Raw genomic sequence first — 27535 nt, forward strand, 5'->3', positions numbered from 1 at the left:
GGCTATGTTCACATGTCCAGTAACCATTTTTCTTTCATTTATAAAGAATCAGTTTTTTTGCTGACTGGATCCGTTACAAATGGAAAAAAAACACGTATGGCTGATTAACAGATCCGTTTTCCATAGACTTCAGTATTAATAAAAACAAAACGGAATCAGCAGAAATCAGTTTTTTAAAAACGGACTAAAGTTTTATCTTCACATCTTTTTTGCCAGCGGATTGCGGCTGGATCCGTTCTAGCGGATTGCGGCTGGATCCGTTCTAGCGGATTGCGGCTGGATCCGTTCTAGCGGATTGCGGCTGGATCCGTTCTAGCGGATTGCGGCTGGATCCGTTCTAGCGGATTGCGGCTGGATCCGTTCTAGCGGATTGCGGCTGGATCCGTTCTAGCGGATTGCGGCTGGATCCGTTCTAGCGGATTGCGGCTGGATCCGTTCTAGCGGATTGCGGCTGGACATGCGAACATAGACTTGGCCTCATTCACAACACTAGTGTTGCAATATACAGACAATTTTCCACAGGAAAATCTTCAGCAGAAAATCCGAAGGAGCCTACTCCGAGACAGACGGTAAAAACCATTTGACATGGCTCAGTCCATTTACATCAATGACCGTGTCTTGAGGAAGCTGTGCAAGATTTTCAGCACAAGAACACAGACTTCACCAATGTGATGTACTCTCCCGGGTATCTAAGGAACATAAGAATTATATTATTAAATTCCTCCTTTATCCAAAGCATTGTTATCATCCATGCTCCCAACAACTGGTATTTAACAACCAACAAAAAAATTGAAGTCCACAAATCACCTACACTGGTAGCCAAAACTGAATTTGAGACCCCAGAACAAAAAACTAAACATGGGACTTCACACTCAAACCTTACACAAAAATATAACCAATGAATGGTAGGAATCTTATATTAACTCAGTTACAAAAATCAAAGAAAATCCAAAATTACTAATTTTTCCTCAAGTCAATCACAGAACAATAAGGTCACCCTCCATTATATCGGCCTACAGTACAAAGCAATAAAAGCAGGAGCGAACTGCTCCATCCTTTTTGGGAAGAAAGGAACTACCGGCACTAACAAAAATTGCTAAACCAAGCACAAAAGACCTAAATCTGTCTTTTATTAGTAGGCACAGAGTCAAGTCTGCCACCTAATGTGTATAGGGTATCTGTACAGGTAAGGAAAGTGATGATCAGTGATCGTTTATAGACCGGTGGGGGTCCGACTGCTATAGCCAGCATCAATCGTGAGAACAGGACACTTTTAACCCTGTTAGAAAGGAGCAGCAGTGTGCATGCCCAACAGCCGCTCCATTCATTCCCTATGGGGCTGCTGGAAAAAGTCAAGTGCACAGTCCAGCATCCCCAAGGCAATGAATGAAGAAGCGGTCCGGCACGCAAACGAATGCACTTCTCTAACAGGGACCCTTCCATCTATCAGTGAGGGTCTCAGCCGTCAGACCACCACCGATCTATACGTTATCAGATCCTATGCACAGGTGATAAGTGGACAACCGTTTTAAGTAACAAAAATAAATAAATAAAAAAAAAGGGGGTGCTCAATAGTATAAAAGACTAATTTCCGTAGAAAATGTAAGAACCTGAGCACAGTAGTCTCAGAACGTCTTAAACGAGCCGATAATCGGGTATGAGTGTTTGTTAGAATATTAGCTTGTGTGAACTAGCTGACACTCGCCCAAAAGAGAGAACTGCTCATCCTTCAGATGATAGGATAGTTCATGCTGGCATTAAATCATGGTTATCGGCAGCACATCGTCCTGTGTAAGCAGGGAATGTGCGGACGATTAGGTTTCATTCACACATCAGAAATTGTATACCAAGCCCAGGAGCGTCTCCAATATACAGAAGAGGTGTCGATTTTTCAATTATAGTTTTTCTGTTTAAAGGGGATATCCGGGAATTTCTGAAAAACAAAAAATGTGCCTAAGCAGTAACAAGGAAGGTAGTTGCTACTTACCGACCTGTTGTGCCCAGCGCCATTCTTCCCCGTCACAGACCAGTCCTGACGCAGATTCAGCTCCCTCTGCTGGCGTCACCGCGACAGAGTGGAGGCTTCTTTTCCGCTCTGCTTTGTTGACAGGGAGGGACTTCTGCCGTCATTCTGATGAGAAGCAGGAATACCCCTGTCAAACTGTGGGAGCCTGCTGTCAATCAGAATGAAATCAGAAGTCCCTCCCTGTCAACGGAGCGGAAAAGAAGCCTCAGCTGTCGACATGACGTCAGCAGAGGCAGCTGAATCCCAGGCAGGAGCAGTTTGTGACCGCTCTGTGCCGGGGAAGAACAGTGCTGTGCACAACAGGCAGGTAGGTAGCAGCTACCTGCCTATTAGTGCTTAGGCACATTTTTGGGGTTTTTCAGAAAGTCCCGGATATTCCCTTTAAATTACTCTCCTGCTTTTGGCAAATGAACAAGGATGTGTGAATAAGCCCTTACAATGATGTTTTATGTTCACAGAACGATCGTATTAACAATCACTCTGTGAGCTTAGGACACTGGTCAGCCTGTCTAAACGGGCCATTAAACGTCCGCCAATCCGCTTGTATATAGCGGTTCGACAGCAGTTTTAACAGCCACGTTCGGCTTGTCTAAATGGCCCCTTAATGACCACAGGTGTTGGTGAAATGCTCAATCATGCAAAGTGGAGAATGAGAGGTGAAGAATACACTATAAATTATCAAACCGTAGGAACGAAGAAGAAATAAATGCACAAAATGAACTAAGGAAGGTAATGACTGTGCTACAATAGAGGTTTATGTGAACCAAAAAAAAATTAAAATGATCAAGAATGAGGTGTGAAAAAACAAAAAACATGCATTTATCCAGTGCAATCACTATTTCTAGGCTATGGTCAATGGCTACAAAAGGTATGAAATTGAAAGAAACTTGCAATATGGACTACAAAGGGCAGAGCAGGTAATGTCACAAATTGTCCTCACGTGAAAATGTCAGAAAAGACTTAATCGATCAGTTGTATCAGCTTAAGAAGGATAAGAAGTCAATACGTTGTGTATAGCAACAGAGATGAAAGAAATGCAGACTAGGCTTATAAAGCAGAAATAAAGCCAGGCTTCTTATTTAATCAGGCCAAGATACTGAGCAGGAAACTCAAGAATATAGTAAGGACTTACCAGGACATATCTAGCGCAACAGCACAAGCACAGTGACCACCCCAAAGTTACAAGAAGGCAAAGGGGGCAAGACAAAAGCATACTAAGAAAATGGGGTATGAAAAAGACAGATGGGTAGAAGTTACAGACACCACCATAATGGCGAATAGCATGGCTGAGAAGAGACAAAGCATGCTTAGCTGCAACGCCAAGGAGAAGACGGGCAGAGTGGGGAAGATGGCAGACTAGAGCCACAAGCGAGCAAGTTTAACTACCTCTTTCGGAGAATTTCGAAGTTTGCTTTAGTTTGTAACTGTCTGAAACAAGGAAAGAAAAGAAATAGAGAGAAAGGGGTGAGTATGCTACCTACACAAAGAGCAGAAAGAGCAACTGAAGCAAAAGGTTTTTAATTTAAAATTATTATTTTTTTTTTTAAAAGGGGGAATGCAAATTGAAATGAAAAAAAAAACCTGCTGTGATCTTAAGAGTGAAAAATCTGCAAATTCTTAACTCAGTGCAGCTTTGATTTGGTTTCCAAATATGAATGAGCTCACAGGTTCTCGTGTATTAGGCTGGAATCACACATACAACACAGATGTATCTCCCTTATACATCTGATTTTGGCTCAAAAAAACACATCTGAAAACTGCATGTGTGATGCCTTACATTTTATTCTTCCTAAATTGTGGGCATCAAAACTGCACTGTATACACTAGGCCTTTAAGAAAATCTGTCTCAGGGGGTAAAATAGCTTTATAATAAGTTGCTATGTCCTCCAAAGCCAAAGACCATTTCATCTTGCAATTATTACATATACAGACTTTTTTTTTGCTCGTGCAGAGTACCAATCCCCAGATTAAAAGGGGGCGTCTCACTTTTGCAGTGGGAGGAGCGGGCACTGAATACGTCGATTTGCAAAATCGGCAGCGTCCATCGTCAGTGCCCAATGCAGAAGTGAACGGTGCCGGAGACCCCCATGAGCCATTCGTGTATGGTGTGAGGACAGCCTGTGATGTAAAGCCATTCTCCTGTGACAGATTCTCTACATTATCCACAGATATAAGGTCAGGCATACTTAATTTACACATCAATGTACACAAAAATGACAATTGCAAAATCTAACTTAGAATTAGCAGTGCAATGTTCTGTAAGTTACACTACATTCTTATTTCTAAAAAGCGGCTAACTATTTCTTAGTTACAAAGCGGCAATGCTTTATGTATTACATTTAGACATAGACCTACATATCCAAGTCCAGGAATAACAGGTCTGGTTCTATTAATAATCATTTTCTGATGTTTCCAAACTACAGACATAAGCCAAGAAGAAATTGTCATGAAATTCAATTAGTCACAGGTACATTACATTATTATTTATAGCATCCCGGCAAACATTTCTACTGAGAGATACAAACCATCAGACATTATATCTGTTCAGCTGAAATTTGCACCTTAATATGTTTGGATCATGTGCAAGGTTTCTTATTTCAATCTCAGTAGAAGGACAACCAAAACTGGTTGATGACATATCGTAGAGATCAATGTCCTGGTCACACAGGTAGGAGAGAAAGTATCTTGGTGGCACTTTTCATGAAGATCGGACCGTTCGTTAATAATTGGCTATCTCTGCATGCAAACCAAAGTAGGAGGCATTTGTATGTTGGCTTGTGCTCGACTTTAGAAGGGATCTCAGTTTTCACCCGATGTTCGATAGGTCACCAACATAAATTATTGCAAACTCTAAAGAGTTAGAGGGAGTGTTGGTGGAAAATGACTGTTCAAACCAAGCACAGGCGCTCTGAGCAGTTCAGTGCACCCTTGCACCAATTGTGGGCAAAGGGGGACGGAAAAGGGCAGAGAAACAGATGGAAAACAAGTAGGTGGGAAGGTGCACTGAACTGCTTAGCCACACCAAGGGTGCACCGAGCGCCTGTGCTTGGCTTGAACTGTCGTTTTGTGCTGACAGAGTCCCTTTGCAAGTGTACCCTTGTCCAAATACATTTTTAAACACAATGTACCTCCAGTAAAAGATCATACTGCCTAAAATGGTACTGGGTGCAAGTTTACAGCTAGAAAACTGCACAGAAAGCAACCATTATGCATACTTAGAATATTAAGTTCTTGATTGCAAAGTTAAATGGAACATGTCGGCAATGGTTCACCAATAAACATTATACCTCCTTTACAGGGATATGATGCGTCAGTCAAGAGAAATCTAACATAGGAGCCTTATGCCAATTAGACTGGAAGTGCGCTGAGGGTGTGTCAAAGCACCTGGACTGTACGCCCCCAGTGCCCATCCAGCTTGATCTGCATATGGCTTATGGTTTTTATGTTACATTTCTCATGGACTGGCACATTGGATCTCTATAAAAACCAAGTATAATTTTTATTTCGGGACAAGGCCTTCACAGATATGCCGCCACTTCCCTTTGAGAAAAAAAATGTACTGACAGGTTCCCTCTAAACCCTTTAAAGGGCTCCTGTCAACACAGATTTTCATCTATAACCAATAGCAGGGTAGTACAATAAGAATTACAACTGCGACTGAAAGACAAAAAAAAATGAAGATCCCAACAGTACAGATGCAAAAAGTTACCCAAGTTATAGCATGGAAGATATGAAGGGTCTAAGGGCCTAGCCTAAGTCATGGTTGTATTATGCACAACTTAAGTGCACGCTGCTCCAGTGCATTCAGCCTATACTATGTGTTTGACATTTTTTCTAATTAATAGCCTAAGGTTCCTATAGGTCTCCATTCAGACTGCTCTTTCCTACATAGCAGGCTTCTGCAAAGAAATGCACAACATGTCAGAAGTTTTTTTCTACACTGGGTCCCTATAATGGGGGATTTCTGGGCCTCCATCCTGACTGTTGGTTGCAGACAGTGTGTACCCAGCCTGTGGTATGAAATCTGTATAATTATTATTATTATTTATTATTATAGCGCCATTTATTCCATGGCGCTTTACATGTGATAGGGATATACATAACAAAAGCATTTACATAATCTTAACAAAACGAGTCAGCGACTGGTACAGGAGGAGCGAGGACCCTGCCCGCGAGGGCTCACAGTCTACGAGGGATGGGTGAGGATACAGTAGGTGAGGGTAGAGCTGGTCGTGCAGTGGTGTTTACTGCAGGTTGTAGGCTTGTCGGAAGAGGTGGGTCTTCAGGTTCCTTTTGAAGGTTTCCACGGTCGGCGAGAGTCTGATATGTTGGGGTAGAGAGTTCCAGAGTAGGGGGGAAGCACGGGAGAAATCTTGTATACGAGTGTGGGAGGAGGAGATAAGAGGAGAGTAGAGCAGGAGATCTTGTGAGGATCGGAGGTTGCGTGCAGGTAAGTACCGGGAGACTAGGTCACAGATGTATGGGGGAGACAGGTTGTGGATGGCTTTGTATGCCATGGTTAGAGTTTTGAACTGAATTCTCTGGGCAATAGGGAGCCAGTGAAGGGATTGACAGAGAGGAGAGGCCGGGGAATAGCGGGGGGACAGGTGGATTAGTCGAGCTGCAGAGTTTAGGATAGATTGGAGAGGTGCAAGAGTGTTGGAAGGGATGCCACGGAGCAGGAGGTTGCAGTAGTCGAGGCGGGATATGATGAGGGCATGCACTAGTGTTTTTGCAGAGTCTTTGCTGAGGAATGCACGGATCCGGGAGATGTTTTTGAGTTGGAGTCGGCAGGAGGTGGAAAGGGCTTGAATATGTGGTTTGAAGGAGAGATCAGAGTCCAGGGTTACCCCAAGGCAGCGAGCTTGTGGGACTGGGGAGAGTGAACAGCCATTGATGTTGATGGATAGGTCAGATGGGGGATGTGAATGAGAGGGTGGAAAGATGATGAACTCTGTTTTATCCATGTTGAGTTTTAGAAACCTGTCGGAGAAGAAGGATGAGATGGCGGACAGACATTGTGGGATTCTGGTTAGTAGGGAGGAGATATCGGGTCCAGAGAGGTAGATCTGTGTGTCGTCAGCATAGAGGTGATACTGAAAGCCGTGAGACTCTATGAGCTGTCCCAGGCCGAAGGTGTAGATGGAGAAGAGCAGGGGTCCTAGAACTGAACCTTGGGGGACACCGACAGATAGGGGGCGAGATGAGGAGGTGGTGCGTGAGTGGGAGACGCTGAATGTCCTGTCTGTTAAGTATGAGGAGATCAAAGATAGAGCCAAGTCCGTGATGCCAAGAGATGAGAGAATCTGGAGTAAGAGGGAATGGTCCACTGTGTCAAAGGCAGATGACAGGTCCAGAAGGAGGAGGATGGAGTAGTGTCGCTTGGATTTGGCATTTAGTAGGTCGTTTGTGACTTTGGTCAGGGCAGTTTCAGTCGAGTGATGCGGTCGGAAGCCAGATTGTAGACGGTCGAAGAGGGAGCAGGAGGAGAGGTGGGAGGACAGTTCAAGGTGGACATGTTGTTCTAGAAGTTTTGAGGCAAAGGGGAGAAGTGATATGGGGCGGTAGCTGGTCAGAGAGGAAGGGTCAAGGGAGGGCTTTTTGAGGATGGGTGTGATTGCGGCATGTTTGAAACATGAGGGGAAGACTCCGGTTGTTAGTGATAGATTGAAGAGGTGGGTTAGGGTTGGGATGAAGACTGAGGTGAGGTTAGTGATGAGGTGGGATGGGATTGGGTCAAGTTCGCAGGTGGTGAGGTGTGATTTGGAGAGTAAAGAGGAGACTTGACCTTCTGTAATGGTGGAGAAGTGGGGTTTGGAGGAGGATGGTTGAGTAGATATGAGGAGGGGTTGTGTGGACTTTAGGCCAAAGTTTTGTCTGATGGTGTCAATCTTCTGTTTGAAGAATGAGGCAAAGTCGTCGGCTGAGATGAGAGAAGAGGGAGGAGGTGCTGGGGGACGAAGGAGAGAGTTGAAAGTGTTAAATAGCTGTTTAGGGTTGTGAGATAGGGAGGATATGAGAGATGAGAAGTAGGTTTGTTTTGCTGTAGTGAGTGCGGACTTGAAATTAGTGAGGGATTGCTTGAATGCCATGAAGTGCTCGATGGAGTGAGACCTTTTCCATCTCCGCTCCGCAACCCTGGAGGCCCGGCGCAGTTCTTTGGTAAGTTTAGTGTGCCAGGGTTGCCTGTTGAATGTGCGAGGTGTGGTGTGTGTGAGAGGGGCGATCGAGTCTAAAGCTGCAGCTATTGTGGTGTTATATGAAGCAGCAGCAACGTCTGCATCGTGCAAGGAATTTATGTCTGTGAGAGGAAGGAGGGATTCAGAGAGAGAGTGTAGGTCAAGGTGTTTGAGATTTCTGCGAGGGTGTGTGAGTTTGTGGAGTGGGGATTGTGCACCCGGAGAGGAGAGGGTAGAGAATGTGAGGAGGTTATGGTCAGAGAGAGGGAGTGGTGAGTTAGAGAGGTTAGATAGGGAACAGAGGCGGGTGAAGATGAGGTCCAGTGTGTGGCCATCTTTGTGGGTGGGTGTGGAAGACCATTGAGTGAGTCCAAAGGAGGAGGTGAGGGATAGGAGCTTAGAGACAGACGAGTGGGGAGTGTCAATGGGGATGTTGAAGTCACCCATTATGATAGTGGGGATGTCAGTGGAAAGGAAGTGAAGCAGCCAGGTAGTGAAATGGTCTAAGAAGGTGGTGGCTTGCCCTGGGGGTCGGTAAACGACGGCCAGTTGGAGGTTGGAGGGGGAATAGATGCGCACACAGTGCACCTCAAAAGAGGGGAGTGTAACGGAGGGTGGCAGTGGGATTTTGGTGAAAGCGCAGAGTTCCGATAGGAGGAAACCTACGCCTCCACCATGTTTGCCATTGGGGCGGGGGGTGTGGGAAAGGTGGAATCCGCCATATGAAAGGGCAGCTGGGGAGGCTGTGTCAGAGGGGGTGAGCCAGGTTTCAGTGATGGCGAGGAAGGAGAGTTTGTTTGTAATGAAAAGATCGTGGATGAAGGAAAGTTTGTTGCAGACAGAGCGAGCGTTCCATAGAGCTCCTGTTAGTATAGCTGAGGAGGTGGGTATTAGTTGGATGGGTATGAGGTTAGAAGGGTTGCGACAGTTTGAGGAAGGTCGTGGATAGGAGGTAGAAGTGACTGTGGGGATATGGCGAGGAGGACCAGGATTTGGAGAGATATCTCCAGCAGTGAGGAGGAGCAGAGAAAGTGTTAGCAGGTGGGAGCAAGAGAGAGCATGAGGTGGTTGTCTGTGTTTGGAGATCCAGGATTGAATGCTGAGGAATAATTTGGAGGAGGAGGTGAGATGAATGGGGAGAATAGAGGGAGAGATGAAGAGTTTCTTACTTGGTGTAGGGATTTGAGGGGTTATTAGAAAGTGGAGGACTATAGAGGAAAAAGTGAGAGCTAACAGAAACATAGTTAATGGAGAGTAAGTGGTCAAAGTGTTTGTTACCTGACTCCTGCCCTGACTAACTGCCTCTGAAATAACTGCCACTTCTCTCCGAAGCCACTTTGCACAAGAAGACGCGTGCACACCCCAGCACGCGTGCACCCCTTACAGAGAGTCTAATATGACTAATCGGTGTGTGCTCAATTCATATACGTCCTCACATACTTGAGTAATACTAATTTGTCTGTTTCTATGTTAATTTTGTCTCCTGGTATATAACTTACAATGTAAATCATTGAATGCAGATTTTTTTTTTCATTAAAAGTGGTGATTGCAAACATATTTCACATATAATGAACTTGTGTTTTGCATATTTAGATTTGAACAATTCCCCGTCTTAATATCTTAATTTTTTTTCCAGAATTCAGCAGGAAGTGACAAATTAACTTATTTGGGTAGAGCCGATGAGACGGTACAAACACGCTGAGCGCGCTTGTAATTGCTTCTTTGTGTTTGGCAGTTTGCAGCCTTCTCGCAGCTCGGTGTGACAGATTTCTATCCAGCTGCATGCGGTGACACAGACGGTGCCCTCTGCGCCGCAGCTGCTGTACTGGATATGTATGCTGGGGTATGGAGGTCTCAGCAGCAATACCACTTTTTCTTTCATGCTGGGGATATACTTTATTCACCTTCCTTCCTGTCCCTGCATACGAATGAGGAGGTGCAAAATGTACGACTAAATCTGGCAAGTTCATCATAAACAATGCCTGCTTATTAGCATCATGTCAGATGACCGGAAGCAGCACGGCTTAGGCCATGTTCACATCACTTTTTTTTTCACTTATCAGACAACCGCCTGGATGCCCCTATAAAGATGTATCCTTAGCTGGTCTCACATAAGGATGGGGGGTCCGAACAGACAGATGGGTCTCTAAATCTTGCAGCACTCCCCCTCACTACAGGGGGCACTGGGCCTCACCGGCTGCATGGCAGGTGGCCCATTTCTGGTGATGCCGGACACCAAAGACAAGTGGGGGAGGAAAATGTAACAGCTTTCCCTTTGTTTCCTCTAATGAACAGGGGGGAGGGGGAACCTTAATGTGGAGGCGCCGGAGGAAAAAATACTGTGAAGATATACACCAATCAAATAGGACATGAAAACCACCGACAGGTGAAATGAATAACCGGATCACCTATGGCACCGGCTAAGAAGTTGAATACATTAGGCAGCAAGAGAAGAGTCAATTTGCAGGTTGATTTTTTTTTTTCAGGGGGAGAAGAAATGTGAAGGTGTAAAAAGATTTGACAAAAGCCAAAATTGTGATATTTAAATGAAAAAAAATAAAATAAAAATCGGGCCGTCTGAAGCACAGGAAAAAAAAAAAAAAAAAAAAGATTTAAAAACAAAAAGTGAAAGGCATTTCACAACTTGCACCTTTCTCAGCAGGATAATGCACGCTGCAAAAATTGTTGGAAAGCTGTTGACTTTTGCCTCCAAGTTTTCCAGATCTCAATCCTATTAAGTGGTTATTCCAGCAAGCCCGTCACTTATTGGGTGGTCCGGTATCAGTAGACATGACGCTACCACCAATGGTCACCTCACAATAGGACATTACCACCAATGGTCACCACATGCTCCAGAGGTGAGCAGTATTGGGATAGCCTTTTAAACATCTTGGGATGTGCTGGAAAGAACTAGTCAACTCCATGGATGCCCCTCAGCAAACTTAAAGGGGGGTTATCTGAGCATAGGAATTGATGGCCTAACTACTAGCATCAATAGCAGATTGGTGGGGGTCCGACACCAAGCAACCCCACCCTCAGCCGTTATTTGGGACCAGATGGGGAACTGCTAAGTGCAGCGGTTATTGCCACAGCACAGCTTCAGTGCAAAGGAATAGGAGCTATGCCGTACCCGGCAGCAGCTGTGCTCAGCAGGCTCCTTAAAAAATGCCACCGGAGCAAATTAAGTCTGATTGGTGAAAGTGCTAGGTATCAGACTCCAACCGATCGGATATTGATCACCTATCCTTATAGATAGGTCATCAATACTTATGCCAGCACAATCACTTTAAAAATGATCTGCTGCTAATGTCTTCAGGCAGGTCAGAGGTGTTTTGGCAGCATGACGTGGACTCAGAAAATTACACCGGATGTTTATTCTTGCAGCTAATCAATATTTTGTTAATACATTTCAGTCCATGGAACTTGGAAATCTGTATATATTGTTTATTCTTAGCAATCCAAAGTCTTTAAAAGGGATTTTTCAAGGGTTGAAAAGAAAAAAGTCTGCATCGCTTGTATGTGGAGGTAACATTTCGACTAGACTCTCCTCCACTTCTCTCTATAGGACACTGAGAAGAGAGCAGGAGAATCTAGTCCACATGTGACCGCCAGTATGTCAACCACATGCATGGGGTCAAGTGACCAGTCTTGTGCTGTGTATATAGGAGTATCGTAACAGTGTGCACATTACACCCGATCACAATCCTGCAGTTGCAGTCACACAGAGTGACTGCAGATTTTTTTCATTTCAGCTTGAAAACCCCTTTAAGACTGAAAAGGAACAACAAACTGTCCATTTTTAATTTAATACACTGGAATAAATTAATGAACTTGAGCACAAAACATTAGTCATTGAATTGCTTGCTAAATAAATGATTCATATAGCATACAGCATTAACAGATCCCAGGAGAATCTATCACATTGCTATAAAATAGGCCACAGGCAGCTACGGAGAGCTACGGAGTACAAAGCAATCTGGTACAGAACTGCGAGTAACAGCATCCTATAAGGGGTATTGGGACATTTAATTAAGGGACAGTGTATTCCATCATAGCATGGTGCGGAGAATGATGACAAAGGTGAGAAGTCATGCTCAGGAAAGGTGTCAAGATTACTACAAGATTGTACCTCTATGAAAAGGCTTGGTGTCTTATGGATTGCTGCTTAGACTCCCTTCGAAGTCTACACATTAAAGGGGTTGTCCAGGATTGCGTCTCAAGTCTGCAGTCACACTGACTGCAGTCTTGTGAATCCTCACAGCGTGTAGTGCCCACTGCCAGGATTCTCCAGTGCCACAAATATACAATTTGCATACTTCCTACCACACTCACTTCACTTGTATTAAGCGAGGCCGAGCACGTCTAGTCGGCATGTGACCGCATGTAAGCAAATCGTATACTTGTGGTCATGTGTCTGCCACTCTCGGAGAATCTTGACAAAGCGGCCATTGAGGAACATTGAAACGCAGCAAACCCGCAGGTATATGTGGAATTGCTGCGTTTCAATTAAATTCAATGGCCGTGAATTTGAGGCGTAATCGCGGAGCGTGTGGTACCCAGGATGAAGAGGAGACCACAACTCCTCATCATCCCAGCTACCACGCGGTGAAAAAAAAGAAATAAAAAAGTTAAAAATAAAAAAAAAAACTGTATACTCACCTCTCCGGTCTGCTCCCGGCCGCGTCCTCTCTCCTCTGCGTCCCGCAGTGTACTTGCAGGACCTGGGGTGACGTCATTTAGTCAGCTGATGGTCACGCAACCATCACCTGAGCGCTGACTTCAGGGGTCGCGTGACCATCAGCTGACTAAATGACGTCATCGCAGTACGCTGACTAGAGAGGATAGTCGCCGGGAGGAGACCGGAGAGGTAAGCATACAGGTTTTTTTTATTTTAACTTAATTTTTTTTTTTTGACTATAGATGCTGCATTTAAAGCATCTAAGTTGGTCACACATTATAAATCCATGCCGGTTGCATGGATTTATAATGTGTGACCAACTGGTCAAGCACTTTTCCAAGTGATGCTCAAAATCACTTGGAAAAGTGCTCGAAAAACGCATGTAAAAACGCATGTAAAAACGTTGAAAAAAAACGCTGAAAAAAAAAACGCTGAAAAAAAAAACGCTGAAAAAAAAAACGCTGAAAAAAACGCTGAAAAAAACGCTGAAAAAAACGCTGAAAAAAACGCTGAAAAAAAACGCTTCTCTCTGGCAGAAAAAACACATGTAAATCTGCATGCGTCTTTTTCTGCCAGAGAGAGGCAAAAACGCTCTGCATCAAATCTGCTATGTGGGCACATAGCCTAAGACTGCCATGGATGTGGTAGGTCATAATGCAACACTAGAGATTAGATGCGATGCTGCAATGCAACATAGCAACAAATCTCAGAAGTGTAGCCCTAGTCTAAATGAACTAAATTGTAACCCTCGGATCAGGGCATGCTCCATCAGTCTCTCTATGTAGCAGGTATTCTTTTCTAGAAGAATTGCCTGCTTGGTAGTACACAGATACTGTATGGCTCCATATTAAAGGTGGCCACAAGCGTTCTATGTGATGGGTCCAGAACTACAAAGCAATTTAAGGTTTTTTTTGGTAACAAAGCACCATGTAAATGGGAAGAGCCTAAAGAGACTGCAACCAGACTAATTTCTACCTGGAATAATTTACATATTCCTTAATAGGAGTTTTCCTCCCAGTTTAAGGGCTTTCAGACATCCGTGCAAATCTGTCTGCAATGCACGGACTGGCCGCAGGTCTCCCGACCACAGCATGGCAGCTCCGTGTGTTTATATGAGGCTGTCACGCTTGAGTCAGGAAACCTGCAGCCAGTCCGTGTATTAGCGGTCCGTGCTCGGACGTCTGCATGAGTCCTAACCACTGTCCAATTCATCATAAATAGACCTGCTGCAATGCAAAAAAAAAAGGCCTTATGTTCAGACAACCCCTATACCGAGATCTGCAAATGATATTTTTTTTCCTTGGTCCAACAGGAGTGCAATGCTAGCTATGATTATTCCTGTACACAGGTGCCCCCTAATGTCCTTTTAAGAAAAATGCAGAGTCCAAGTCATCATCATTAGGCTTCAATAACGCCTCCATTGATTGCATTAAATATAAAGCCTTAAGCATCGCTAGAAGTTCTTTCGACTCATTTTTATTATAAGTTTACAGAACTTGTCAGGGAAAGTAAAAAGAGAGGCCTCACATTTATAGATTAGTTGTAGGATACAAATGTTCGGCCATAATGCTGATGTGTGGGTTTAAAAAAAAATATATATATCAAATCTTTTCATACACATTATTTATATAAAAAATAGTCATCCTATGCAGATTCTTTTTTTCTCAACTTTAACACAGCATCCTTAGAGCTGCCTAGTGTCCTAGGAGAGGATGTAGCCCACCACACAGAACACACTTTTTTTCTCCTTCACCTAGGATGTATACCCCCAGCCCTATTAAGAAACCTTAGTTTTTTACTTTTCATGTAACCAATACATCCCCGTTAGGAAATTTATAGCTTAACAGAGGCACAGAGAAGTATGTGAATAAAAAAACGTAATTGAAACAAAACAAAAAAAAAAACACAGGAAATCTGACTCACTGTCACAGGCATACGGTTTATCCCTTTCATCAAGAGCTGCCGCATCAAGCTTCTTCCTGGCACTACCCAAACCTTTTCCCTAGAAATGAAAAGATAAAATTCCTTGCAGTAAGAACATGACATCAATCGGCCCTAATACTTACGCTCTAAGTTGTATTATAAAAAGATATAACCAATACTCAGTTTCCATTCTCTCTTTTTTTAGTAACAGTTTGTTTTGTTTTTATTTGAAAGATATTGCATCGAGAAAATCGTTTTTTTTTTCCTAGTTGCTAGAAGAGAGTAAAGGCTCCTTCAGACATCTGGACATGGACTGCTAATGCACGAACTGGTTGCGGGTCTCCCAACCCGAGCGTGAAAGCTTCATGCATTTCTATGAGGTTGTCATGCTCGGATAAGGAAAATCGCAGCCAGTTCGTGCATTAACAGTCCAGTCTCAAACTGTTTTGTACAGACGTCCGAATGAGCCCTTAGTGAAAAGCTTTTCCCCATATTCAACATTAGAGACTTGGAGAAAAAGTTTGTGTTCAGTTTCCATCTCTGCAGCTTCTTACTCACAAGGTCAATGCTGCAATACTTTTTAAAGAAAGAACAACTTTAAAAAAAATAAAAAAATTATAAATATAAATGATGATAATAATAATAATAATAATAATAATAAAAAATGAAATACATTGAAAAGACTTGTGAAAGATATAGGTGCATCTCACAAAATTAGAATCTCATCAAAAAGTTAATTTATTTCAGTTCAATACAAAAAAGTGAAACTCATTAAATAGTCATTACAAACAGAGTGATCTATCTCAAGCGTTTATTTCTGTTAATGATGATTATGGCTTACAGCCAATGAAAACACAAAAGTCATTATCTCAGTAAATTAGAATACTTTATAACAACAGCTTGAAGAATGATTTTAAAATCAGAAATGTTATCCTACTGAAAGGTCTGTTCAGTAAATGCCCTCAATACTTGGTCTGGGCTCCTTTTGCATCAATTACTGCATCAATGCGGCAATGTGGCATGGAGGCGATCAGCCTGTGGCACTGCTGAGGTGTTATGGAAGCCCAGGTTGCTTTGATAGCAGCCTTCAGCTCGTCTGCATTGTGGGGTCTGGTGTCTCTCATCTTCCTCTTGACAATACCACATAGATTCTCTATAATAGATTCTCTATGGGGTTAAGGTCAGGCGAATTTTCTGGCCAATCAAGCACAGTGATACTGTTGTGTGTAAACCAGGTATTGGTACTTTTGGCAGTGTGGACAGGAGCCAAGTCCTGCTGGAGAATGAAATTTCATTCTCCAAAAAGCTTGTCGGCAGCAGGAAGCATGAAGTGCTCTAAAGTTTCCTGGTAGACGGCTGCGCTGACTTTGGTCTTGATAACACACAGTGGACCTTCACCAGCAGATGACATGGCTCCCCAAACCATCACTGATTGTGGAAACTTCACACTAGACCTCCAGCAGCTTGGATTGTGGCCTCTCCACTCTTCCTCCAGACTCTGGGACCTTGTGGAGTGTGTCAATGACTGCCTTCTGGACATCTGTCAAGTCAGCAGTCTTCCCCATGATTGTGGAGCCTACTGAAACAGACTAAGGGACCTTTTTAAACGCTTACGAAGCTTTTGCAGGTGTTTTTTGTTAATTATTTTAATTTAGTGAGATAATGACTTGTGTTTTCATTGGCTGTAAGCCATAATCATCAACATTAACAGAAATAAACACTTGAAATAGATCACTCTGTGTGTAATGATTATATAATATACGAGTTTCACGTTTTGTATTGAAGAACTGAAATAAATTAACTTTTTGATGATATTCTAATTTAGTGAGATGTACCTGTAATTCTTTAGATAAAAGTAAAAACATACAAAGCTAATTTTTCACCTTCGCTTTGCCCTTTCCACGTCTTTTGGGCGTATCTTCTTCATAATCCTCATCATCCAGGTCATCTAAAAAATCATCAGGGTCCAGGATACGCTAGGGGATTAATAATACAGAAGCAGAACAATTTAGTCCATGCATAGTTCAGCTACTAGATGAATATTTCTCATATATAAACTGAAATGTCACAACCTGCTGCATACACTCGAAATCCTGCTTATGTGCATTACTTCGGGCTACATACCAAAGCTATGCTCCCCCCTATGATGCGGGGTCTCAGAAGTTCAGCAGATGTGATGTGCAGTGGGAAAAGACTTCATCCTCAAATGAGAATGTGATTTTTCAAGGGGGTTTATAAAGCGCTCATGCAATACAGAGATCCCATGGAATTGCAATAAAACGTTTTCCACAGTATGGTGGGTTTATTTGCAAGGGGCTTTAGCAAATGCATGTCATAGACTGAGGATCCCTCTCAATTATCCAGTGTACAGAACTACTCATGCAGGGGAAACGAGTAGCTGTCTGCAAGTTTTTGGAGGCTCAACCCGAGTGATCAGCAGAGTAATGTAGAAGCAAGAGACTTGTAGCTACTTCAGAAAGTTATCAGAACTTTGCATGACAGCCCTAGCACAAAAGTATTAGAAAAGTATAACTAAAGGAAGTACATTTAATTTAAGCTGTATGTATTAGGAATAATCAGTAATGAAATCCTAACATATGAAACACGGACAGATAAGATGACTACTGACAGACAACGGTATTGTGATGCATCTTGTGCCTCTAGATTTCGCTGTCACCTCCCTGACTTTGGAATCAAATATTTTTTTATTGTTAAAACTTTTTTTGTAACACAACAGCGAAACAAATAAAACAACCCAACCAAAGAAGGGACCCAGTCCCTATTCTGTCCCTCTCCCCACAACACATCGCCCTTTCAAACAAAACATTTTGAGTTAAATGTTCCACAGTTCTGTCCACAGCAAATTAACAATCTTACAGTATGAATAGTCACAATTGTATTAAGGGGTATCTAACTCTTGCGTTGGAGCAGTCGCCTAAAGCAGCCCAATGTAGGATTTTGCACCTGTCAAGTAATCTATACATCAATCATAGCAGGCCAAGTCGAAATCTATGCAGTTCTCTGGATGCTAGGCCGGAGCCGTCAATCCATGGAGCCCATATTTTTTGAAATTTGGAGATGACCTTCCTTTTCAGATATATACTTTTTTCCAGATTTAATAACCAATTAATCTTATTTATAAATTCTGTCACCGTGGGCGCCTGCTCTGATAACCAATGTTGGTCTATTAGTTTCCTGGCCATGTATAACATGCGTGCCACCGCTATTTTGCCATGTTCGTCAGTGCTCAGATCTTCTATATATCCCAGTATACATACTAATGGTGAGGGATCTGAATCGACTGAGTATGTTCTATCAATGATCGCTATTACATCCCTCCAGAAGTTTTCCAGAGCAGGGCAGGTCCACATCATATGAAGCATGTTAGCCGGGGATGTTTAACATCTAGCACATAGGGAGTCTGGTCGAAGCCCTATATCGTGGAGAAATTGGGGTGTTGTATATGACTGGTGCAGCACCTGTAAGTGGGAGAATCTATGGGACTCACTCAGAGATAACTGGGGAACTCTTTCCAGTATTTCAGACCACAGCCCCTCTTCAATAGGGCCTATCATGCCCTCCCATTTTTCTTTTGATCTTATGGGGTGTTTTGCTAATACTAGGTCCAGCAGACCCCTATAAAGCCATGCGATTTGCCCCCCAGAATTATGTGAGCTAGCCATTCTCTGTATTATAGTATTTTGAGGAACTCCGTTACTTAGGACAAGACTCTCTGCCTGATATGCATGTCATAACTGAAGGTACTTATAAAATTCGGCATTGGGCAGTCCATATTCATTTTGTATCTGTGAAAACTCCTTGAGTGAATCTCCCACTAAAACATGAGTGAATCTTTCTAGTCCTTTTAGACTCCAATTTTTAAACCCTTCCAATTTATATAGGTTAGGGAGCCATGGCGTTTCCCACAGTGATGTAAATTGTGAGATCCCTTGTATCCCCTGTAATTTCCTCACTGCCCACCATAGTTTGTGTATTAACAGCGTAGTTGGGGTTCTACAAGAGGGTGTCTTAAATTTGTGAGCCTCCAATGCTCCATAGAGTCTGAGTGATTTAAAATGTGATTGGAGTAGAAGACTTTGAGCCCCCCCCTCCCCCTCCAGGGTCGTCCCACCCACGAATGTGCTGGAGCTGAGCTGCCATATAATAAACCCACGGAGTTGGGACAGCAAGGCCACCCATTGTTTTATCTCTTTGCAAAGTTTCCAGTTTAATTCTTGGAGCTTGTTTTCCCCAGATTAAGCCCCTGAACATGCTGTTTACTTTAAGGAAATATCTCTGGGGAAGCCATATTGGAGAATTATGCAATACATATAGCAATTGTGGCATCCAGATCATCTTGACCAAGTTAGTGCGGCCCACCACTGACAGAGGCAATTTAGACCACGTGTCCAGTTTACATTTGAATCTGGCCAGTATTGGGTTGAGGTTTAGTTTCTCATAGTCAGATACTTTAGATGTTACATTAATACCCAAATATTTAAATTCATTGACCACTTGTAAGCCCGAGTCAGTATAGTGAGGTGCATTAATGTTCCCATTATCTATTGGAAGCAGTACCGACTTAGTCCAATTAATCACCAAACCCGAAAGTTTCCCAAACTTCTCGATTGTCTCCATAGCTACAGATGTTTTGGAGGCTTCCGCTAAAAATAGTAGTGCATCGTCAGCATAAAGCGCAATTTTCTCCTCTATATTCCCTCTGCGAAATCCCGTAATGCCAGGGTGCATCCTGATAGCCGCAGCTAGTGGTTCAATAGCCAGTGCGAACAGTAAAGGGGACAACGGGCAGCCCTGCCGGGTGCCCCTCCCCAGTTCAAAGGCTGAAGTAAGAGGCCCATTTACCCTTAATCGTGCCAATGGCCTCTCATATAGTAGCTTGATCCCACCTCCCTGACTTTACCGTGATAACGCCGCTCGCTACGTAACGCTGCCTCCCGGTGTAGGCCTGTACCTTCCGTGCTCGACTGGTAACGGGAGGGAATTCTGTGAGGCTGTCATCATCGCGAGGGTCAGGAATAATTCTCTTCTCAATAGGGTCTGATCTCAGAAGAGCTTCTAAGCTGCTGCCATCTTGTGGTGTAAAGCCTTCTTTCTTCAAAAGCTGCTCAGGATCTAGTTCCAGGGAAAGAAAAAAAATAAATAAATCGCACCATATAATTGTGGTCTTGTAATATAATTCTACAGTTTGCCTTTTTGGATGCATCTTTGGACCCCAACAATAATAAGAATGATCAGCGACCTGTCAGTCATATACGCCTTCACTATTTCAATCATATACAGCCATGCGTTACCCTTAAAGGGAACCTGTGACATGAAAAAACGCTATTAACCAGCAGATATTGGGTTAATCTGCAGGTTCATAGCATTGTGAACCTGCCCGGCGCCTGCACTTATACCCAGGCTACCAGGAGGAAATTAACTTTATTCCCCCGGCAGCGTTATGGTTTCAGTCATAGGGGCGGCACCAGTGCGGGTTCAGTCACCGCTCTGTGTATAGAGAGCAAGGGCAGTAACCGCACTGCCGGCACTGACTGACAGCAGCTCAGCATTCTGGCCAGCTGTCAGCCAGCGTCGGGGGAGCAGTTACAGTTGCTGCTCTCTATACACAGAGAGGTGACTGAACCCGCACTGGTGCCGTCCCTATGAATGAAACCAGAACGCTGCCGGGAGAAAAAAAAAAGTTAATTTCCTCCCGGTAGTGGAGGTCTAATACCCAGCGTCGGACAGGTTAATAACGCTATTAACATGGAGATTAACAGAGTTTTTTCAGGTGACAGGGTCCTTTAAACATTGATGCACTAGTGTTACTATCTGGTCCACACCATCATCACGGCTGTAGGATAATTATGTTTTTTTGTCACTGCAAAGTCAGTTTGTGGAAGCAAGATCAAACTCCTTCTACACAGTTCCTTGTGTATGCACCTTTAATGCAGATAAATCTAGTTTACGCCAATTTAAAGACTAAATTGTTAGGCTTGTTTACACACCACACACTTAGACATCAGGAATGGCACCACTGGACAAGCCCTTAAACCAATATTCATACATAAGGCTACACATCACGTGATACTCGCCATACAACCAATGCACATAAGAAGAAGCCTTTTTTTATGGCAAAAGACGGATTTTAGTAAGATGTTACCTGTAAAATCCTTTTCAGCGAAGGAAGGAAGGGAGACACAGATCCATTACTAGTGGGTAGGCGGAGCCCCACAGGATAGTTCACCTCAGATTAGAAAAAAGTGACGACCGGCCCCTCCTACTCCCATGTCCTTCAGTCCGTACACAAGCTAAGGAAGAGCAGACAACACCAGCGGAACAACACAACCCCTTCCGAAAATTCAGAAAAACGAGAGAACAGGTTATGCATATAACAGAAAAAACACACAGTCCCAGGCACAACTTACTGGACCTGACAACTGCGATGAGCTGGCAATGCTGGAACAGAGCCCTAGCGCACCGACCCTCGCCCATCAGAGAGGAGTCGCGCTGCATCTGGAAAACAATAATACACTTCTGCCCTGGGAGGGTGCTGTGTCTCCCTTCCTTCCTTCGCTGAAAAGGATTTTACAGGCAAGGTCTTACCAAAATCCGTCTTTCAGCAGCAGAAGGGAAGGAAGGGAGACACAGATCCATTACTAGTGGGACGTCCCAAAGCAGTCCAGAACTCAAGGGTGGGAAACCGTGGCAGAATCGCCAACACCCCAACAACATAGTCAAGCGCGCAACAAGCGCCAAAACTAGATAAAGAGATAACCTAAACCACCGCCGCCTGCAGGACCCTGCGTCCCAAGGCCGCATCGGCGAAAGCACTCACGTCCACTTTATAAAATTTAGTAAAAAAGTGTGAACGGAGCGCCAGGTAGCCGCCCGGCAGAGCTGCGCTGCCGAGGCCCCCTGACGAAAAGCCCACGACGAACCAACAGCTCTCGTGGAATGAGCTCGAACCTTAACCGGACAAGGCTCGCCCTTGAGCCGGTACGCCTCCAGGATAGCCGAACGTATCCACCGAGCTATAGTGTCCTTGGAAGCCCGCTGACCATGCCGACGACCAGCAGGAATCACAAAAAGAGAGTCCGACTTCCGAAACCCTTGCGTGATTGTAAGATAGAACTTCAAAGCCCGCACCAAATCCAACGAGTGCAAGGCCCGCTCCTTTGGACTTTTCGGATTCGGACAGAGGGAGGGCAACACGATGTCCTGATTGACGTGGAAACGCGACACCACTTTAGGCAGAAAATCGCCACGGGTACGAAGCACCACGCGATCCGAGTGGAACTCCAGAAAAGGGGGCGAGCAAGACAGTGCCGCCAACTCAGAAACCCTTCTCAAAGAGGTGGCCGCCACCAGGAAGGCCACCTTCCAAGAAAGCAAGTAAAGCGTAGCTGAATCAATAGGCTCAAACGGCCCATGCTGAAGAGCCTCCAAGACTAGATTGAGCCACCAAGGAGCCACAAACGCCCTCCGAGGCGGAAACTGACGTGCAACCCCGCGAAAAAACGAACGCACATCCCTGTGCGAGGCAATAGCCTTCCGAAAAAGCACGGATAGCGCAGATACCGGACCCCGCAAGGTACCAATCGCCAGACCCTTGGCCAAAGCACATTGCAGAAAAGCCAAGAAGTTGGGAATGGAAAAAACCCTCGGGTTCCTTGACGATCCAGAACACCATGAATAGAAGGCCTCCCAAGTTCTGTGATAAATCCTAATCGTAGCTGGACCTCTGGCCGCCCGCAAGGTGGTAATGACCTCGGCCGAAAACCCACGACGGGTCAAGATCTCGGTCTCAAGTGCCACGCCGTCAAACGAAGCGACTTCAGGTCCGGATGGCGAATGGGCCCTTGGGTTAACAGGTCCGGGCGAAGAGGCAGTGGAAACGGAGGCGCCGCCAGAAGAGACACCAGCGCTGAATACCACGCCCTCCGCGGCCAATAAGACGCCACCAAAATCGTCGAAATTCGTTCGAGTTTGATCCGCAGGATCACCAGAGGAAGTAAGGATACAAGCGGAAACACGTAGATCAGCTCGAACTGGTCCCACGGGGCCACTAGAGCATCTACCGCCACAGCCTCCGGGTCCCTGTACCTGGACGTCGGAATCCTGGAGTTCAGCCTGGATGCCATCAAGTCCACTTGGGGAGTCCCCCAACAGGAGCACAGCAGTGCAAAAACTTCCGGATGAAGGCTCCATTCTCCGGGATCCACCTGCTCGCGACTGAGGAAGTCCGCCGTGATATTCAGCACGCCAGGGATGTGAATCGCGGAGATGGCTGGAACCCTGGACTCGGCCCATACCAGGATCCAAGAGACCTCCATCATGAGTCTGGAACTCCTCGTCCCGCCCTGATGGTTGATATACGCGACAGCTGTCGCATTGTCCGTCTGAATCCGGACCGGCAGACCACTCAAAGGGACCGTCCAATGTCAGAGGCAGAGAAATATCGCTCTCAACTCCAGGATGTTGATCGGCAGAGACGACTCCTCTGACGACCAGACCCCCTGAACCCAGAGATCGGTGGTAATGACCGACCACCGTGGGAGGAGGAAGGATTTCCCCAGGGATAAAGCCTCCGGACGTAACCACCATCCAAGAGACTCTCGCACCCTGCGGGAGATACAGACACAGTGATCTAGCGAAGCAGGCGATCGATCCCAACGGGTCAGAATAAGACCTTGGAGACCCCGGGAATGAAATTGTGCAAACGGTACCGCTTCCATTGCCGCCACCATCAGACCCAGAAGGCGCATACACTCCCGAAGGGACATCGCCATCGCCGACCTCATAGCCTGGACATGGTGATGAAGGTTCGCTTGTTTGTCCGGAGGCAGGGACACCACTGCTCGTACCGTGTCGAAATGCATCCCCAAGAACAGGATTGACTGCGACGGCTCCAAAACGACTTCTTCCAATTGACCAGCCACCCGAAGTCCTCCAGGTGCTGAAGGGAGAGATCGCGAGCTGTCACCGCCTCCTCCACTGTGGGCGACACAATTAACAGGTCGTCCAGGTAGGGGAGAATCGTAACCCCTTGCCTTCGAAGGAGCGCCATGAGCGGCGCCAGAATCTTTGTAAAAACCCTGGGCGCCAAGGGCAACCCGAAAGTTAGGGCCACAAACTGGTAATGGGCCTGACCTATGGCGAAAAGCAGGAAGCGCTGGTGAGCCCTGCCGATAGGGACATGCAAATAGGCGTCGCGGATGTCGATCGACACCAAGAAATCGTACTGCGACAGGGCCGCCACGACAGAGCGAAGAGACTCCATACGGAATTTCCGGGTCCGGACATGAACATTCAATTCTTTGAGGTCCAGAATGGGGCGAAACTTGTCCTCCTTTTTTGGGGACCACAAAAAGGTTGGAGTAAAACCCCCTTCCCCGGTCCTCCGGCGGAACCGGAACCGCCACACCCTGATGCAGAAGAGAGGCGACCTCCCGCAGCAGTGCGGCAGCCATCTTGGGCTCGGACGGGATGCGTGACTGACGAAACCTGTCCGGGGGTCGAGAATGAAACTATGAAATAGCCTGCTGACATAACCCGCGTCACCCAGGCGTCCGATACGTGGGACGCCCAAATCGACGCGAAATGTAGCAGACGACCTCCCACCCGAGAGCCCTCGAGAGGGTTCCTGGCGTCAGTCCGCCTTAGCGGGCTTTTTGTCAACCTCCCATTTGTCCTGATGGAACTGTTGTTTCCAGGGAGTACGGGATTTCTGGGTGGTCTTTTTTCCGGAAGACGAGGGACGACCCGATCTAAAAGAGGGCTGACCGAACCGTCCCCTGGGCCGAAAGGACCGACGACCACTACCGGCACTTGACTTGCCAGACGTAGAAGCTGCTGCTTTCCGCTGCGGCAAAGCCGAATCCTTGGCCTTGGCAATCAGCTCCGTGAGGTCCGAACCAAAAAGCTGACCGCCCTCGTATGCCAGACTCAGCAAACCTTGCTTGGATACTGCGTCTCCAGTCCACTGTTTAAGCCAAAGTGCTCTCCCGACTGACGGCCGAGGATTGAGCCCTGGACAGAACCGAAGTAGTATCCAGCACTGCGTCCCTGCCATATCGGGCCGCCTCTTCCAGCAGCAGGAAAAGCCTTTCAATCCTAAGACAGCGGAGTCCCATCTTGCCACGCCGTCCGCAGCTGATCCAACCACCGCAGAGAAGCCTCACCAGCCCACATGGCCCCCAAGGCCACTTGGAATCCATGACCCGCGGCCTCGTAGATGGACTTCGCCGCTAACTCCGTCCTTCTGTCCAGCGGTTCCTGTAGACTCGCCTTCCCTTTAACAGGGAGCAAAGAGGATTTGCTCAGCTGAGACAATGGCACATCCACTTCAGGAGAGGGGACCCAATTAGCGATCGTCTCCGTGGAGCAGGGATACAGGGCATCAAAAAACCGCATCCCCAGGAAGCGTTTATCCGGACACAGGCGTTCCTTCTCCACCGCCTCGTTAAGTTCAACGTGCGCCGGCAGCGTCAAACGAACCCGACGTGACTCCTGATACAGGCGGGCCGACTTGCCAGGGCGCCTCGTCACCTCTTCAGGCAGCTGTAACGCTTCCCGCATAGCCCCAATAAAAGCGTCCACGCGGCCCGAAAGCGAAGCAGAGCGACCCTGCCGATCCTCTTCATCAGAATCGGAGATCTCACCAGCAGAGTCTGTCGGTGATTCCGAAACCTCCGACGCACTGCGCGGAAGAGACAGCGCCACCACAGGCCTGTGGCGCTTCTTGCCTCGTGATGTCGGTTGGAACTTAGTTGATACCCAATGACCCAGGAGGCCCGACAGACTGTCAATGGAGCGAGTGAGCGCCTCCACTTTAACATCACTGAGACCCCCGACCAGTGTCGAACCTGACGCCGAAGACCCCGGCGTATCAGATACGCGTGACCGATCCTGAAGCGGACCGGGAGAGAGATCCGCGCCCCCTGGTCCGACATGCCCCCACACAGTTGCGAGCGTCACGGATAAGGCGGTAATAACCCCTTACAATGGGTACAGGAACCGAGGATGTGTGATTCTGCTACCATAGCCAGTTCCTACACAAAAAAAAACCCAGGCACTGAAGGGTTAAAGCTCCTCCTTAGGAGAAGAGCTACCCCAGCTGCCTGCAGAGCAAAAGTTAACCTAACAGACAAGGGTCCAGAAAGGGTTAACTGCCCTGATGAGGCCAGACCCCTCAGAAGGGGTTAATGCTGCTGACCACGCAATACACCTTTGCCTTAAAAGGACAGAGGTGTGCGAGTCCCAGAGCCTCCTCAGCGGGGAAGTAGCAATGCCGTATATAGCACACCCAGTCTGCCTTAACAGGCCAGCAGTAAGGTGCTCTGCGTTGCAATAGTGTGAAAAAGGAATCTTCTGCCTTAAAAGGCAGAAGTGACTCACCAGCTGGCCGCGGTGACTGCTCTTCCTTAAGCCACAGTGCACGGTGTCTGGTGTAGAGAGCGGGGAGCAGGGAGCAAGAGGTTGCACGAGGTAATGGCCGGAAGAAGAAGAGGGGGCTGGGACAGCTCCAGCGCGCGCTTTCCTGGCACTTCCTGTCTGAGGCTATGATGACAGGCAGCAGAGAGGTGCGAAGCCACGCCCTCCGCTGCCGCTACTAACGGAGCCCGCGCTCCTCCGTCCCTGCTCCCCTGCCAGCAGAGAATAACCCAAACGCCTGCAGCGGAGATATCCTCCTGCAAGGACAAAACAGCAGTCACCACTTGAAACAGTAACAGCGGCTGCCGCCGCAGCCGCTGAAGCACTCAAACTTGAGAGCACTTACCCAGCTGAGAGCCACAGGGACCCCCAGGGATGTGTGGCGCCGTGGCCCTTTGCCCCCCCCACGGCGGAGCGAGTCTCCGCCAGGGAGCGCCCTGTATCCCCGGGGGCCGGCAGGCTTCTGCGGGGACCTCCTTAGGGGGTACGCAGATCTGCCAGGGGAGGGTCAGGGGTCCCAGCAGCGCCGAGACCCCCTGAGACCTCTAGACCACGGGGGGGGGGGGGGGGTCCAGGTCTCCGGAGTAAAATAAAAAATTCTTCTGAGGAGCTGCAAAGGCAGCGACCATCCTCTGCGACCTCAAATTTTAGACAGAAGGACATGTGAGTAGGAGGAGCCTAAGCTGGAGGGGCCGGTTGTCACTTTTTCTAATCTGAGGTGAACTATCCTGTGGGGCTCCGCCTACCCACTAGTAATGGATCTGTGTCTCCCTTCCTTCCCTTCTGCTGCTGAAATCACAGCTCTCAAATAGTCATGCTACACATAGAAAGCAAAATAGATTTTTTTTTACCTGGTTTAAGAGTGGGAAAAGAAAGCCTAGGGTCTTCAGGAGGATGCGACCTCCTTTTTTTGCGCCAGCGGCGGGATGGATATGTATACAGCTGCCCTGGTGCTGAACCTAGAAAAAAAAATTAACAGATCAAGATTATACATAAATAAGAAGTAAACTCTGAGGAAAAAATTAGTCAATTCAACTCATCTACTTTGCTTAGATAATATCCACCAGATACAATCTACAGAAGTTTTTGATGAGAGTCACTTTAAAGGGAATCTGTCACCCCCTGGGAAATATCAGACCTCTACTATGGGCATACAGGGTATAGAAAAGTAAATCTATACATACCTGTATGGCCCATAGTAGAGATTTGATTGCAGAGAAAAGTGTTTTTAACACCTCTGCTTTCCACAGGCTTGGAGTCCAGGGGACGCCAAGAAATCCCTGCCTGTTTATT

At 46.2% G+C, this 27535-nt stretch overlaps 1 protein-coding gene across 4 annotated transcripts in view; it reads right to left on the reverse strand.

Moving 5' to 3' along the window:
- DPF2 (double PHD fingers 2) overlaps positions 1–27535 on the reverse strand; it is a 54562-nt gene that overhangs the window by 12368 nt on the left and 14659 nt on the right. For 3 of the 4 annotated variants that reach the window (XM_073658567.1, XM_073658566.1, XM_073658569.1), the window contains exons 3-7: positions 27094–27201; positions 19779–19939; positions 16690–16782; positions 14807–14885; positions 3413–3454 (exon numbers count right to left, since the gene is read on the reverse strand). In XM_073658567.1, the coding sequence (XP_073514668.1) occupies positions 3413–3454; positions 14807–14885; positions 16690–16782; positions 19779–19939; positions 27094–27201 (483 nt within the window). The remainder of the gene's footprint in view (positions 1–3412; positions 3455–14806; positions 14886–16689; positions 16783–19778; positions 19940–27093; positions 27202–27535) is intronic. The other variant, XM_073658568.1, reaches the window with a different exon arrangement.

Source organism: Phyllobates terribilis, unplaced genomic scaffold, assembly GCF_046119375.1.
Source record: "Phyllobates terribilis strain yellow unplaced genomic scaffold, ASM4611937v1 Scaffold_13__5_contigs__length_258822181, whole genome shotgun sequence".
In the NCBI taxonomy this organism is placed as follows: domain Eukaryota; kingdom Metazoa; phylum Chordata; class Amphibia; order Anura; family Dendrobatidae; genus Phyllobates; species Phyllobates terribilis.